The sequence below is a fragment of the Octopus sinensis genome, linkage group LG4 (genome assembly GCF_006345805.1).
Source record: "Octopus sinensis linkage group LG4, ASM634580v1, whole genome shotgun sequence".
Lineage (NCBI taxonomy): Eukaryota > Metazoa > Mollusca > Cephalopoda > Octopoda > Octopodidae > Octopus > Octopus sinensis.
In genome coordinates this window covers 60,489,294-60,506,767 of record NC_043000.1, presented here as the reverse complement: position 1 = coordinate 60,506,767, position 17,474 = coordinate 60,489,294, and the positions used below count along the sequence as shown (strand labels likewise).

Sequence of the window (17,474 nt, the reverse complement as noted above, 5' to 3'; positions counted from 1 at the left end):
TAATGTTGCAAAAGTGATATAAAAAAATGAAGAAAAAACAGATACAAATGCATGTTGCTTACAAAAATTGTCATTGTTTTTCTCTAATTCATTTTATTTTCTTTATGGCATAATCATTAGAGCTTTGGAGAAAATGCCTTGAGGTATTTCTTCTGATGTTTTATATTCCTAATTCAAACCATGCTGAGGTTAATTTTGCTTTCATTTTTTTTTAGGTTGATTAAGTAATGTACTACTCAAGTACAAGGTCAATAGTATCAACTAATACCCACTTCCATCAGTGGTCAAAAAATATAGAATTTTCTCTTTAAGATGGAGCTTTTAATCTTAGTAAAGAGAAATTATTTTAATTTACCTATTTTAATCTTATACCTTTTTCACTATGACATCATTAGTACTATCTTCCTTTTTATCATCATCATCATCAAGAATACTTTTACATAATATAATTTTTCTTTTTTTTTTTTGGTATGAATAAATCTCAACTTAATCACCGCATTCAGTTATTCCCAGCTCTGACTGACAAGTTTAAAATATTTGCATAACTGTTCCCCTACCCCTAATGGCTTTCCAATAAAACAAAATGTTTAAAAAAAAAATGAAAGAGAGAACAGGAATGGAGAGAGATAGAGAGTGAGAGAGAACTGTCTGTTAACTTTCTCATTATTATTGTATTTTATATTAGACCTTTTAGCCTTTATGACATTTGATGAATAGTATATTTAGCAGTAGAGATTGGCAGATGTTTACCTCCCCTCTGTCACAGCTTCAGCTGCAGATGGTGGTATGAAATAGAAATAAATATGTATATAAAACAAAAATCTCTTTAAAATTGATGTCTATTTTCATTTGTTTCTCTCATTGACAACACACAGCAGATAAACTTCAATAAGTAGCACGAAATAGCAAATAACACTGGCTCTCAGAGCAGTGAAGGACTTCCTTTCTAATGCCTAGCTACTACATAGATAAAGAAGTAAGTGCTTTTAACTTCTCTTGTTTTTCTCCTTGCTTCAGTTTAAATTGTTATTCAAAATATAGAATAAATAAACTACTTAAGGCTTTTGATAATAGAATAATAGAAGTACACATTTAGCAGCTTATTTTCAAAATATTATTTCTCATATATTTTTTTTTCACATATTTTCACAAAATATTTTTCTCACATATGTAAAAAAAACTTTGCTTATAAGCAAGATGAAAAAAAAATGACCAGGAGTGAAAAATATTTAATGTAGTGTTGATAATACTCTTTGTTATTACCAAGTATTACTGATCTCTGATGTATACACTCATACATTGAAATATCTATATATATGTATATATATATATTTCACTAAACTATAATGCAATCTGTTTGTGTTCATTTAAGCATCTGTCCCCCACTATCTATTTCAATCTTTTTTTTTGTGTCTATCCATCTTTACCTGTATTTACAACTATGCAATTCATTGACTTATGCATATGCATCTGAACTCATATGAACTTGTATCTGCATTTACTAATCATATAGTTACCTATTTATCTTGTTGAGTCTGGGGAGAGTTAGATTGTCTTAATACCTTATTATCTAACACATTCACCAGTTTGATTTCCACTTATTATATATATATATATATATATATATATGTATATATTTCTTTTATCTCTCTCTTTCTCTCTCTACCTTGCCAGCTCCTGTCAAACTGTCCAACCCATGCCAGCATGGAAGGTGGACATTAAATGATAGTATGTATGTACGTATATAAATATATATATATATATGTATGTATGTATAAAAGTTACAGAGAAAGTAATAGCCCAATTAATTAGGAACAGAATTAGGCTAGATGAAATGCAGTTTGGCTTTGTGCTGGGGAGAAGCACTACTGACACTATTTTCATAGCCAAGCAACTGCAAAAGAAGTTTTTAACTAAGAATAAGTTGGAGTAAAGATTGTTTGCCAACATAACATGGCAGTCGTGGTTTAGGATGAATGTTACTATAATTTAGCCCTAGGAGACAATCATCTTCAGCTGGCTATTCATCACAGTCTGTGTCCTTATATTTTCAAAGAAGGGAATCTAGCATCCCCACTCAGCTCAAAACAATATCTATGTATTGCAATTTCCTGGTTATTTCCCTTCATCAGCACAGAATAATTGTTTAGCTAGAGGTGAATTCTTTATTATGATTATACAATCAGTACACAGATGGGACATTACAATTACAAAAATGTTGAGTTCAAATGAACGTTTAAAAATTTTAATATAATATATATGATTGACTTAACTTTTAACGTATCCTTTTTCTTAAAAAAGAAAATAAAAGAAATAAAAGAAGCAAGTTCAAACTTCATACCCAGCAGCCTGTAAGACCCAGCAACTAACATTTTCCTTTCATTGATGAACAAGCTGGGTTTACTGACACCCACCTTTCTCATCACATCCTTCCGTTTCTCATACTCTCTTAGCAGCAGGGTCTTCCTCTCCAACCCCATCTTGCTCTTCAGATGGTATCTGAAGTAGGTTAACAAACCTGGGCCAGAGACGAAGGAACCTGTCACGAAACCTTCCATTCTAGTTCTCCAGAGATGTCTCAGCCTCAACACATGTCCGCACATCATTAACCAAGGCATTCCCAGCCCGCCCTTTAACGGTTCCTGGCAGCAAATGGAGTGCCTTACAAGTGGCTTTCCTCCCTTCCACAAAAAGCGGAAAAGGAGTCGTTTCCACTTGTTTAGCCATGAATCGGGGCAAGGGACAATGGTCGGGCAGTAAGTGATTACAGATGCCATAAACACCTGTATCACCTCACCCTTCCTTTCAAGGTCAGAGCCCTTCCGGACTACTTCCATACTATGGCCTCTACCTTGTCTGCCACCTCGCTCCAATTCTTCTCCATCAGAGAGTCTGGGCCAAACCTAACTCCAAGCAACTTAACATCTGTCCAGTGACTCACAAAAGTGGACGATATCGACTTGCTCCTCCAGGTGCTGAGGCGCAAGCCGATGGACTTGTCCTTATTAACTTTTGCCCCTGCCACTGCTTTGTATCTTCTGAGAACATCTTCTACACAAGGTAGCTGTGCTTTGTTAGACATGATGAAGGTGACGTCATCCGCATAAGCAGAAACAGACTTACTGCATCCAATTTCATTAGGGTTGCTTCCCAACTTCTCCAACTTCCGCAGCAATGGCGCTAGAGCCAATACGTACAGAAGCAGAGACAAGAGACACCCTTGACAAACTGAGCACTTGATCGAAAACGGCTCCATCAGGTAACCGTTTATCTGGACTGTGGACTTGATGCCACTGTACATAGCGGAGATTCACCTGCGAAATCCAGGGCCCTGCCCAGCTGCTTTGAGGACCACTGCTAGGTACCAATGGTCTACCTTATCAAATGCTTTACTTCAGTCTAAATGGACCATTGCCCCTCCTTTGCCAGCTAATTTCCCAACCCTGTCTAAAGTGTAGCAGAGAAGGTGAAGATTATCCTGGATTGACCTGCCTGAGATTACACATGTCTGTGCCTTCCCTACAAGTTTCTCCACAACAGCCATCAACCTTTTCGCTAACACCTTGGCCAAAATCTTTAACTCTACATTAAGTAGAGTTATGGGCCTGTAATTGCTAATATTATCCCCCTTGCTCGAGTTTTTCTGGACCAGCGTCATCACTCCCCGGCTCACAGAACTGGGAACCTTCCTATTCTGTTGCCAGTTTGCATAGACGCCTGCCAGTATATCTCCAAACAAGTCCAGCATACAATGATAATACTGATAGGGCAGACCATTCAGCCCCGGCGACTTTTCCCTGGCACACTCGGCTAACGCCTCTCTTACCTTTGTGGGAGTGATCCGTCCTTTACAGTACTCCACCTCACATGCCAAGAGTCGCTACCCACCAGCTAGGAAGACCTTCCCATGCTCAAGCGAACTGCCCACTCCACCCCCGAACAACTGGGTGGAATGCTGGTGAAAGACTTTCTGCATCTCTTCCTGTCCATAGATCTTATGCCCCCGTTCGTCCATTAAAGACTTTATAGAGGCCTTTTTACTTCTCTGACTCTCCACACAACATGCCCATCCGGCAATGTTAATGTCTTCTCATTTCCCTGCACATAGCTTAGCTCTAACTTTGCAACCTTCGTGCTTGGAGTTGAGGTGATGGTACAAGACCATTCTCGTCACCTGCACTCTAGAGGCAGAGCCAGATTCCATCGCCTTGTCTAAGTTCTTAACTAAATCACCCTCTATTCTAGTCCTATCTTATCTTAGCTGTTTGCTAAATCTAATGGACTCCAAACAGATGGCTCTTTCAAGAGCGTGCCACCATCTATTATTAATGATGGTGCCACATAATGCCCTCTGTACTAACACCTTTATCCGAGTACGAAAGGTTTCACATGTCAAAATAGACTTGTTCATCTTCAAGTATCTGGGTCCCTGTCTCTGATATTTATCTACATGTAACTCGCATGTCACAAGTTTGTGATCCATGTAAGGCACAATACAAAACTGTGAATAACTAAAAGTATTCTTATCTCTTTCCCTAACAACTACCCTATCTAAGCGTGAGCTGTCGTTGTTACTCCACGTCCACTGTGGAACGCTTGGCTCATCCAGTCAGTAACAGTCTACTAGATTAAAGCTGTCTAGTAGACTCTTGAGGCTAGGATTCCCTTTCCTATCAGTTGAGCCAACACTATCGACCCACGCATCGAGGATAGTGTTAAAATCCCCAACCAGAACTACCGTTTTTGACATCACTAGAAAGTGCTCCAGGTCTTGAAAAAGAAAACTGACTGCCCATGCTCGTTAGGAGTGTAGACAGCTACAAACCTGAAGGATTGCTTACTCACATGGGTCACATCCAGGATGACCAGCCTACCTTCTGGGTGCAGAAAGACAGTACTTTTCTGTAAGTCCAAGCTCTTCCTGATAAGGAATGCCACGCCCACTCCTCTTCCCCGGCTAGGAGAAATAAATTTCTCGTAACCATTCAGAAGAGGCAAGAATGCTTGAGGTCTGCTCATCTTGGACTCAGTTGCAATAGCCACATCTATTCTATGTGTCCTGAGGTCATCCAGGAAACAAGCCTGTTTCCATTTCAACCCCATTCCATGCACATTTACACAGCCTAACTTAATCATCGATGAATGAAAAATATTCTACTGGTGGTTGAGAGAGAAAGCATGACAGTTTTTGTCTGCCTGCTTCCTCGACACTCCCCGTAGCTGCTAGGCTTTTCACCGGTGTTGCCACCAGGCTCTGGGTTGGTGTGGCTAATGATTAGTTTGCCCGCTATCACCTCTTAGGTAACATCTTTTATATCATTGTCTTTTAAATGTTCTTCAAGGAGTTTTTCCTTCCATTCTTCCTCTCCAACTTTTGCAAAGCGAACATCAGACCCACTGTCCGCCGTTTTATTAAAAAGTTTTATCTTTGGTTGAAATTTTATATATCATAAAACCTTCTCATTTTTTGTGTGAAAGGAGATGATGTTATCAGTTTTTTTAAACCTTTTAAATTTGGTGGGTGTGGTTTGGTGAACTGTTGTCCAATTAACGTAGTGCCAGTGGGGTGGGATTGGGGAATTTTTTTGTGTTGTTTGTCTGTAGTTGTATTTTTTTTTTGGTTTTGGTGTTTGATTTCTTCTGTTTGTGCGTTACTTGGGTAAACTCCATCTCTTCTGTTGCCTCTTGTGTGTTTTCTTTCGTTTGTTTTTTTTTTCATTTTTTTCCTTTCGTTGGTATTATTTCCACTTGTCTGTCTTTCTCCATGTTTTGAGGAGGGGCTTCATTCTCTTTTTCTTAGTACACTAAGAGCGAACATAGCCCTTCTGCCCACACTTAAAGCATCTGGGCCTACGTCCCTCTACCGATACATGAATTGTATGCCCCTCCCCTACAAACACTCTATCAGGCTAATTTTCTAGTGTCGCGTTGTCTGCTTGAATTACCATTTCTAAAGCTTATCCACTCCAGTTCACCAGTTCCTTTTTCCTCATTTACAGGATTGTGATTTTCCCCTCCATGTCGTACACTACTGCCCCTGCTACCTACATTACTTTGTACCCTACCAGAATTTCCTCTACTGTCACCTTTGTGGTACTGTGACCCAAGTATGTGGGCAGCAACATAATTTCCTCATTCTTCAAAGTCTGTGTCGACACTTTCTTGGCTATGCTAGCCGACTCGAAATGTGCCTCAATTGTGGCACTTCTTACTCCTCAGCTGACGTAACATATTTTATTCCAAATAGGCGCCATGCACCTTTCCATTACTTCGTTTTTTACCTCTATTATTCTTTTTTTTTTAATATCGTAAACCTTGTAGATAACTGTTTTTTCCTTTATTGCTTGTACAGTTTCAGGGGGCAGCACCAACTTGGTCTCCTCTCCACTTTTTCAATTAAACTCCTAAACTGGAATAGTTTGTCCATAGCTACTTCAAGTTCAATAATGTTTCCACCCACATTGGCCAAAAAACTCTGATTTTCCCTGGTATCCTTAAATTTTCACTCGGTTTTCCTTCTCCCACCTCGGGAAAATCCTGTTTTGATGCAAGGTCAAAATCCATGTTGAAACTTGTCACAAATGACGAGAAAAATTTTCAGTAAAATAACCCGTAAAAGTTAACAATAAACAGTTCGCAAAAATTATAACAATATTTAGAAATTTTTTGCCCCGTTGGGCAAAAATTACTGTTTGTCAAACGACAATAGTTCAAATCCACATAAAGTATATCACAATAACACAAATGTACAAAAACACAGACAGAAACGAACTCGCATAATGTTAGGTAGCAAAAATGAAAAAATTGATGTGTCACAGAAGAAAAATTGTTCAGCTAGAGGTGGCGCTGCCAAATTCCTGTTCGAAATATATAGTTTTCAAAGTAACAACTAGTCACTGATCTATAAATAAAAAATTACTATTTGTAAATCTCACAACGAGATATTTGGCAACAGTACTTTGGAGTAAAGATTGTTTGCCAACATAACATGGCAGTCCTGGTTTAGGACGAATGTTGCTGTAATTTATTCTGTGCTGATAAAGGGAAATAACCTGGAAATCGTGATACACAGACATTGTTTTGAGCTGAGTGGGGGTGCTAGATTCCCTTGTTCAAAAATATAAGGACACAGACCATGTTGTATAGCCAGCTGGAGATGTTGTTTCCTAGGGCTAAATTACAGCAACATTCATCCTAAACCAGGACTGCCATGTTATGTTGGCAAACAATCTTTACTCCAAAGTACTGTTGCTGAATATCTCTCATGAGATTTACAAACAGTAATTTTCTAAGAATAAGTTGTTGTACTTGGCATTTGTTGATCTGGAGAAAGTCTTCGACAGGGTACCTCTGTAAAGAGTACACTCTATAAAGGGGGTTGGTGTTAGAAAGGCTATCCAGTTGTAGAAACCATGCCAAAACAGACAATGGAACCTGGTATGGCTCCTAGCCTTGCCAGTTCCTGTCAAACTATCCAACCCATGCCAGTATGAAAAACAGATGTTAAATAACGATGATGTATAAATGTGTGTATGTGTGTAAAATCAAAATCAACATCACCATCAATCTATTTCACTATATACTTCACTGAGGTGATCTAAGGAGACTGAAATGTGTCCATTGCGTTCATCTGTCGACTAAATGATGAAATCCATTCGAATTTGTATTCTCTTTTACTTGTTTCAATTATAGGACTGCAGCCATGCTAAGGCACTGCCTTGAACGGTTTAGTCAAACAGATTGACCTCAGTATTTATTTTTAAGTCTGGTACTCATTCTATTAGTCACTATTTTGCCAAACTACTTAGTTATGGAGACATAAACAAGCTAAAACTGGTTGCCAAATGGTGGGGTCACACACACACACACACACACACACACATTTATATGATGGGCCTCCACACTTTCCATCTACCAGATTCATTCACGAGGCTTTAAGTCAGCCCATGGCTATACAGGGTGTGCTGTAAAGAATTCCTAATTATTTAAATAAGTTTATTTTATCAAATTTAGTTTGAAATTGCAGAAAAATAATTAAAATGCACTCCTCGGTGATTGTTCATGTACACTCCATTGTTTGTTTACATTCGGTGAGTAAAACATTACAAAATGGCTGCTAATAGGCCAAAAAAGTAAAGCACATTCACAGGCTCAGTGTTCACTGGGTATGTAATCAATGAGAGAGACAGAAGATGGAATATATGAGAATCTTTATTGATTACTAATTATTTTGTCCTATCAAGCACTGATCTCTCGTGGATGGGATACAGTAATCACTTGCCAAATGCGGTTCACCCATCAGACCTTCAGTACATTGCTGATTTTTCTGGTTAATATATATAAATTTATATCATGGACTCCTCAGTATTTTGCAGGTTTCTGTGGCCAGTAGGTATTTATATTTTTTTAGATTTTAATTATTTCTAAAAATTAATATATTGGTAAATAAAAATACAGTACAGTACTGCACTGTATAACACATTAGTTAAAATATATTAAAAGAAAATATGTAGTGTACCATAGATGAGTAAACAAAGAATCGCACATACTGTATGGAAAATGAAACTAGGGACGTAAAATAAGAGAAGACACAGGTACCCCTAAGAGTGTAGGGAGAGTTTATAAAAGCTTAAATATATTTGAAAAATAAAATAAATATATACAAATTATGAAAATGATTTTTAAAATATACAGTTCAGTACTGTTTCTACTTCACGGACTTTTGCATATCGCAGGGCTTTTTGGGACATAATACCTGTGATAGTTAAGGGATTACAGTACTGAACAGCTGGTTTATTTGTAGCTCTGAGTGTAGATGTGTCTCCTCAGGTGATTTCAAGAGGTATTCCATTAAAATAAACTATATTTTACTCAACCTATTACTGCATGTTTACTTTTTGGGCTTGCTAGATAGGAAAGGTAAATTGACGGATACTGCTTCATTCTTATAGAAGATCATTTACAAAGATCAGATACAAAAAAGAAATAAATATACAATAAAGTGAAAAAAGTAAACATGCAGTAATAAGTTGTGCTAAACAGAGCCCATTTGAATGAGACACTTCTTGAAATCACCTGAAGAGACACATCTACACTGAGAGATACACCTAAACCAGTTGTGCAGTATCCCACCCACGAAGGATTGATGCTAAGATGAGTTGAAATATATATATAAACACATATACACACACATGCACACACAGGTTTCCTAAAGTTTCTATCAACCATTTCCATTCACAAGACATTGGGCAATCTGAAGCAATAGTAGACATTAACTGGCAGTGTCATGTCCTGTAAACAAACCCTAAAGTTCTTAACCAAATGGTGATGTTTGTGCCTTTGCACTGTAGAATGCCCTCTTCATAGGCTGTTGATTGGAAATAAGAATGGTTTTGGTATTTCCCAACTGTATTCCTCCTTCTTGTGGTGCCAAGTAGCATCTATATTATAACGGAGAAAGCTGCTTATTAATTAGGTATGTAACAGTTACTAAAAGAAAGCAATTATTAAAGGCTTGATTGTCTGGAAATTATTTTATAAATTCATGTTCCAAGAAATTTCTTATAATTTCGATTAATGAAATTTATTGAATTTTTTAATTCCAATTTTTCACAAATTTAAATATTTGTTGGTTCACTGCTTCCACTTGCAAAGTCTATCACTTACTATTTCAATGTTTTTATTTCAAGTTTTAATTTGTTATTTACAAAACCCACTGTTTATTTTATATACGTAATGTAAAAATATTAATTGAATGAAATTTTTTTTTTAACTTAGACAATTATTTAACTTTAGAAATTCTGTGCAATTATTTTCCATTTCTAATTTTACCGTCATTGTCATCATCATTACCATCATCATCATCATACTGGTATAATTTTTGTAAAAAAAATTAAGAAGTGATTTTGTTCTTATGGCTGTTTGGTATGCTATAAGCCTTACAATAACAACTATCCAGACTGATTTTTTAACTTTAAAAAAATGGGAGGAGCCTTTTCAGTTAAAATAACAAAACAAAATAACAAAACAAAATTGTAAATATTTTCAGAGGAAAAGGTGAACAATACAAGGGAGGTTTGGCTGTTATTTCTAATACAACCCAAACCACCCTCTGTTTTCATTCTCATATGTATTGATGTTTTTTCAATATTTTTCTCCCATTAAATACATTTTATGGAATGATTCTGCCGAAGTATGTGTGGTCCATTTGTGGAATATAAGCAACAAAAAAATATTGTAATCTAAATTTTTACCCCACCTGAATCAAACAAAGCCGTCTGTATAAGAAAAATCATTTTCTAACAGAGAAGTATGCTATTAAAATGAATTATCGTTTATGTAACTCTTTTTTTAAATCATTGTGGATAAATGCCAGCAATGACCTTCTCAGGCTTTCTAATATTTTAAATTCTAAACAGCAACAATTGGGGGCAGGGAGTGGGGTTGCAAAAGAAAAAACATAATTTTTCAAATTTTATTTTTTATAGCATGTAAATGTATTTATGGGAAGAAAAATATTGGAAAACACCAATACATGCGGGAGTGATAAAGAAACGAGGAGGGTTGTCTTGGAATGTGCTAGAAATAACTGCCAAACCTCCATTAAATCAGTCACTTTTCCCTCTGGAAATATTAACAATTTCTTAAATTTTTTTACTGAAAAGGCTCCTCTCACAGTTTTGAAGTGCAAAAAAAAAAAAATTGGCCAAAATAGGTCTGGAGTGGGACGATGAGGGAGAGGAGGAAAAAAATTTTCAAAACATGTTTTGTACAACGATGCCCCCTCCTCCACCCCATCATTTTGAAGGCTGTGGTTTTTAAAAAAATGGGGAAAATCCCCATCAAAACAGTAGTTCTAACTTATTTGGTGTTCCTGATTTGAAACTCCGGTTGTACCAAAACCCCTTTCCCCACCCCGTCAGAAAAAATTTTCACCACAAATTTCTTTATAATCATAACCTATGCCATTTGAAAGGTATTTGTATAAACTTTCATTTAAAGATACCCATTTTCCTGAAAGTTATGAGGGAGAAAAGTCTGATCATGTGAATTTTCCAAAACTCTTCAGAAAAATTTTTTCCTATAAATCCCTATATACTCTGAAGCTGCAACATCTAAGTGGTTTTTGTAGAAAATTTCGTTAAAAAGTATCCATTTTTCTGGATGTTATGAGGCAACAAAATCATAACTACATCTGTAGTTATGCCCTTTTATTTATATGATTTTTTTCATTTGATGTTTATTTCATTCATTGTCTGCAATGTTCTCTCTCACACATACACAAATGCACACTGCCAAGCTTACAGATGGGCTGCTGAATTGAAATCTCTATGTTGCTATGAGGGGAGTTAAAACTTGACAAACTGCTCCCCTCTCTGTAGTTGGACTACCTTGATGTTTGTTTAAAAAAGAGAAATTACAACTGTGATAAAATAATGAAAGCATAATTTACTAAGCAAGTGAACACTATTATACAAAGAGATAATTGGACATAAAATATAAAAATTATTAGAATTGGGAATCAAATGTGAAAATATTATCAAGTGGCTGGCAGAAAACTGCCTGGAGGGCAGTCTTTCTGCTAGTCAAAATAATTATAATTATTAGGGAATATCTGGTTTCTTTTGGTCTACACTGTAGCATGCATTTCACTCCATCTTCCATGAAACTACCTCAGCTTGATGCAACTGTAATCACATCAACAGGCTGTGTGTTTAAGAAACCTGCTTCCAAACCATATAGTCTCAAGTTCAGTCCCACAGCACAGCACCTTGGACAAATGTCATCTACTATAGTACCTGGGTGACTGAAGCCTTGAGTGGATTTGGTTGTTGGAAACTGAAAGAAGCTCATTGCATGTGTGTGTGTGTGTTTGTGTACATGTATCTTTCTCCTGACAACATGATTGTAAATTAGTGTTACTACCATACAAGTTGTTCATTTCCAGTTTTCCATGAAAATGTGTGGTCATGGGGAAATATTACTTCGCTTGGAAACAGGTGGGGGTTGGCAACAAGAAGAATATCCAGCCATAGAAAATTTACCCCAACAAATTCCATCTAAACTATGCAAACAAGGAAAAGTGGTCATTAATAGATGATGATAATATTCACTGAGAATTTTTACTTTGCTCTAAGCTTTATTCTCTCTTTGTCTTACATGTCTGCCATACATCTATGATGAAGAATTCTTTGCTTCCCTTTCTATTTCTCAGTTCATTACTCTGCCATATGTCCTCAGTCCACTGCCAGTGAGGCAGGACATAATGGGTCTGACAAGATCCACTTCATTCTACCTCTGCTAGAAGCATCATACACGTTATTCTCATTCTTACACAATTCCCCAAGTCCTTCATATTTTAGGTTTTTCTTTTTCTATCATCATTGTCATCGTCATTATCATTTTACATCACTTCTATGCTTGCATGGGTTTGATGACTGTTTCAGCATCTCTGACATATTTTTTTTTTCATGGTTGGATGCCTCTTTATTACCATCCACTTAACAATGTGGACTTTGGGTATTTTATCATGCCACTGATAAAGGTAATCTGAAAAGTTGATTGCATGCAGTTTGCAGAGTTCATATCTCTTCCATTTGAACATGTAGAATTCATGTTCGCATTTGATCTTTACTTTTCAGAAATTTAAGTGTCAATAACTTTAGTTTTTAATTATTTTCCTTTCATGTTTTTCAGCTTTTTTTTTACTGTAAACAATTAACAACTGTATGGATGATGTTACTTCTCTGTTAAACATTCTGAAAGGCCCTCAAAGATGAGACAGAAACTATCACGCCGAAGACGGCACCAGAAGCTTAAGCTTTATGGCATTAATGCTCTCAGCAGTGAAAAAAAAAGTAAGTTGATGCTTAATTCATTTGTTCAATTCTTGTCATTCCAATAAGTGGTAAGAAATATCTGTGTAGTTGAAGAAGCACAGTTGATCAGAAATATACTCGAGTTCTTTTGATTGTACTTTATTTGAACATCTTTCACTATGGAATCTTGTATACAGTAATTTGATTTTGTAGTTAAACTTTGTTGAAGTTTATCCCATCTTTCACAATACTAAGTATTTTTTGCCACTAAATGCTGCCGATGTGCCAAGCAATGAACAGTTAGTATCTCATGGGAAATTTCACACTTTAGGAGAGATGAAAAACCTTTGTATCTTCCTGTCATCGAAGGGGATTTTGTAAGAAATATCTATAAAACTGAATGGCTATGGGGGTCTCCCAGAGTAAAATGGTAATCAAAGTGGTCCATAGATAACAAATGGTTGAGAACCACTACTTTAGTTAAACAGTCTCTTAGTTGCTAACGTTTCAGTTGACTTCCTGTGAAATTTCCTGTTATTAGAGAAGAAATATTTTTTAAAATGATATCTGAAAAACTGTTTTATTGTGGTGAGCAGATGCAGTTACATTCTGAATTCAAATACCGCCAAGATCAACTCTGCCTTTCATTCTTCCAAGGCCAATAAAATAAAGTACAATTTAAGTACTGGGGTTCATATAATCAATTAACCCTTGCCCCCAAATTTCTTGCCTTGTATCTTTATGAGAAGTCATTGTTAAAATAACCTTTTAAAATTCTGTTATTATTGATACATTTATTTCTATAATAGTCAACAATATTTTTTTTTATATGGGCCAACAAGGATATTCTTATATGGTTGCTCACTGTGCTAGAAAGAACAGCCGGATCTTGCAAATCACACCATATAACTCTATCGCTTTTAAACAAAAGGGAAGAACACTTTGAATTATGCATTTGATCATACAGCTCTTTGATTAGTGCTGACTTGGGACCAAACATCAATTACCATCTTTTTTATATATAACTATCAGTTTTTTAAAGTTATTACGACTTCACTTGAAAATTAATTATCTATTTATGATCAATTATTGATTAAAATAGAAATGCATCAACTACATCAACTGAGCCTGAAAACGTTTAGCCAGTGTTATTAAAATAAGGACGGTTTCAATATGTCAAAGTAAATACTAAGCACCATCTGTGGATTGATGAGGACAGTTGCATAAAGAAGTGCCAATCCCTTTAAGTGGAAGGGATTGTGGAAGAGGTACTCCAGGAAGACATGGGATGAAGTATTGAAGGCCAATCTCAAAAAACTGAACTTTACAAAGAAGCTGACAAAGGACCAAGATATATGGTGCATTGTTGTACTTGAGAAATTCTGCCCGGCACTGCAGAATTGAAATCTTAAAACCAGGGTGCCACTTAAAAAGCATTGGTGTTGGTGCTGCTACCATGTAAAAAGCACCCAGTACACTCTGTAAAGTGGTTAGCATTTGGAAGGGCATCCCACCATAGTAACCAAACCAAAACAAACTGTGGAACTTGGCCTTGCCAGTTCCTGTCAAGCCGTCCAACCCATATCAGTATGGAAAACTGATGTTAAATGTTGATATTGATGATTATGATGATGATCTGATTAGACCATGGCCCATGTATACAGAATAAAGTTTATAGAAGGAAAATTATATGATGAAAAATTTAATAGATACAGGTACAAATTAACACACTTTGAAAGCAGAGTATGTTTAATATCTACTTAAAAAGATTAAGCTACAAAACTATTTTTAACATACTGTATGAAGACTGTTCTTATGACACAAGGATGTTTGCAAAAGGGGACATGAAGGCCTGCAACATCAATATTAGTAACTGGGAAGCAGTTGCCAGCAACCGTGGAGATAGGCGACATACCATAAAAGAGGGAACACAAAGGAGTGACAGAGGGAGAGAGGAGAAATGGAATGACAAGAAAAGACGTCAACAAGAAACTATGACATTACAACCAGCCAGGCAAAAATCTTCGCTACATTTGCGGCACTTGCCAGAGGGAGTGTTTGTCCAGGATAGGACTACACAGCAACAGCAGGAGATGTATTAGGACATGAACTGTAAAAGCCGGAATAGATTATTCTATGCGCAACTCCATTGTCTCCCGAGACAAAAAGGATGCCAACAATGCAAATTAACCAACATAGTAGCTGCACAGTGAACTTCAGCTAGTCCATGAAAATCAAAACTAGCCACTTTCAAAAATAGCTGGGGTTTTTTTTCTTTTTTTTTTTTTTCCTTTGGTAATTCTGGATTTCTGGAAGCCTGTTATGAGTCTGGTATTGTAGTTGGATTTCATAATTCAGAGTTAAGCATCTCTACTAGTGTCACAGCTCTTTGTCATAAACCTTCAGCCAGCTGAAGTCAGTGTTACTTTGCCTAAGATGAGTTACAACTTTCAGTAGAAGCACAAAGTTTTTTGAAAATTATATTTGTAATGAAAAAATTGTTTTAACAAATTAAAAATGAAGCATCATAATATTTACAGTGAAATATTGAACTTTTTTTTTTTTTTCTTTTTTTATATAAAGGCAAAAATAAAACTATTTCCTGCTTCTGTGATGACTGCCTAAATTCCTCTTGTCAAACCTCAACTGTTGTAAGTTTTCCTTTTTTACTCTTAGTTTTGTTGCTTTTATCACTAAAAGTTTCATTTTGATTGAAGGTTGCAGCAGAATTTCAACTCTGGATCAGGGATAGGAACTGAAACAAATAAGTTTATGATCTGTAAATATATTGCTTTCAAATTTTGGCACACAGTCAATAATTTTGGAGAAGTGAGTAAGTCAATTACATCGACCCCAGTGCTCAGCTAGTACTTATTCAGTAATTCAGATGCAGGCATTGCATCTGAATAAAATGCATTGCAATAGGTGCAGGCGTGGCTTTGTGGTAAGAAGTTTGCTTCCCAACCACATGGTTTCTAGTTCAGTCCCATTATGTGGCACCTTGGGCAAATGTCTTCTACTATAGCTCCAGGCCAACCAAAGCCTTGAGAGTGGATTTGATAGCTGGAAACTGAAAAGAAGCCTATCATATCTGTGTGTGTATGTGTGAGTTACTGTCCCCTTACTTTGATGCTACTTGATGTTTGTAAATGGGTGTCACAGCAAGCGGTGTCCTTTGTTTCCAGTCTTCTGAGACATGTCTATTCAGAGAGAAATATTATCTTGCATGGAAACAGGTGAGGGTTGATGAAAAGAAGAGCATATGACCATAGAAAATATGCCTCAACAAACTCCATCCAACCCATACAAGCATGGAAAATGTGGACATTAAAATGACAATAATTTAAGTTTTGTCCCTCCACATTCTTTTATGATTTAATATCAGCTGGGGCCAACTTTACCTTTTAGGTCAATAATTATGTTCTATGACTGTATTTCTCTTCTACAAATTAGTGATCATGTATTAATATAAATTAATATTGTAAAAATTTGGGGCATAGGTGTTTTTTTTTTAATCATGATTTTATGGATGCAGTCTGTGAAATATGGCATCATGCCATCCTAGATATGTGAGCAGTGCTTTAAAATTGGGCACATTTGCCAATGTCATTCATATTCCTGATTATCTTGGCATCTGATTTACCAATCTGGCATATGCTGGATGGGCACCATAATATGTTTTCATGTATCGTTTATCTGTAATACTTTACTTTGTATTATCTGGATGGTCTTCATACTGTTTTTTTTTGCTCTTTAATTATCTCTCTCCTACCTGTTTGTTTCTACATGTAGCTCACGATATCTAACATCATTGCCATTCATGGAGCCTTTAATACTTGCAACCAAATCTGGAATCACATGCTATAATTTGAAATATAGAAGGAATCATAGATAATGTAGTTCTTGACCAAAAGTGGATGGGGAAGCTGTAACTAGAATGTATTACATCATACATCTGCTACATCTGCTCACAATCAATTTACTTTTTTGACATCAACTTGTCTGAGACCATCCCTTATTTTGATATAAACTCTCTGTTTTAAAGTGATCTAAATCAGAACCTTTCTTCAAAATTTCATGTTAATTTATTTTCTAAACATTAGCTTAATAATGACAGCTATTTTACAAACATTTTCTTTATTTTAAAAACTAATTCAAACAAAAGCAGTGTATGTCTACAGAAACATGGTAACAAAAGGGTTAAACAAGTCATCCACTCCAATTTGTTGTTGGCAGAATATAAGGCTACAGATTGTCAAATTGTGTCAAAATCCTCATCCTAGTCAAATGCTGTTTTCTCAGCATGAACCTATTGTCTATGATTCTAAACTCTAACAATGTCATATTCTTTATCCCATTTTAATTTTATCTTATTCTGTCACTTCCATATGATTTCTTTTCTGCTATTTTTAATCTGTATAAATGTTTCAGGATACAATTTCCAAACCAGCATAAATTAAACTGCTTAGTCTTTATTCTTTCTTCTGTTAATCCTGACCTTTCTCCCTTACAAGTTACTTTTATTGGATTTTATTCCGCTATTATATTTCATGAACTAACAACACTTTATTTGTTTCTAAAGCTTCTAAACAGTATTAAGGCAAGGAGCAAATAGAAAGCTATAAGAAAGTAAATTTTTGTCAAAATGACATAGTG

The 17,474-nt window shown here is 35.9% G+C and overlaps 1 protein-coding gene across 5 annotated transcripts in view; it reads left to right on the top strand.

Moving 5' to 3' along the window:
* The window catches only part of LOC115210224 (activin receptor type-1), a 58,080-nt gene that overhangs the window by 26,015 nt on the left and 14,591 nt on the right, over nt 1–17,474 (top strand). For 3 of the 5 annotated variants that reach the window (XM_029778696.2, XM_036502029.1, XM_036502027.1), the window contains exons 1-3: nt 858–976; nt 12,697–12,857; nt 15,402–15,469. In XM_029778696.2, coding sequence (XP_029634556.1) covers nt 12,776–12,857; nt 15,402–15,469 — 150 coding nt within the window. In that variant the 5' untranslated portion in view covers nt 858–976; nt 12,697–12,775. Of the gene's footprint in view, nt 1–857; nt 977–12,696; nt 12,862–15,401; nt 15,470–17,474 lie in introns of those variants that run through there. The other 2 variants (XM_036502028.1, XM_036502030.1) reach the window with 2 other exon arrangements.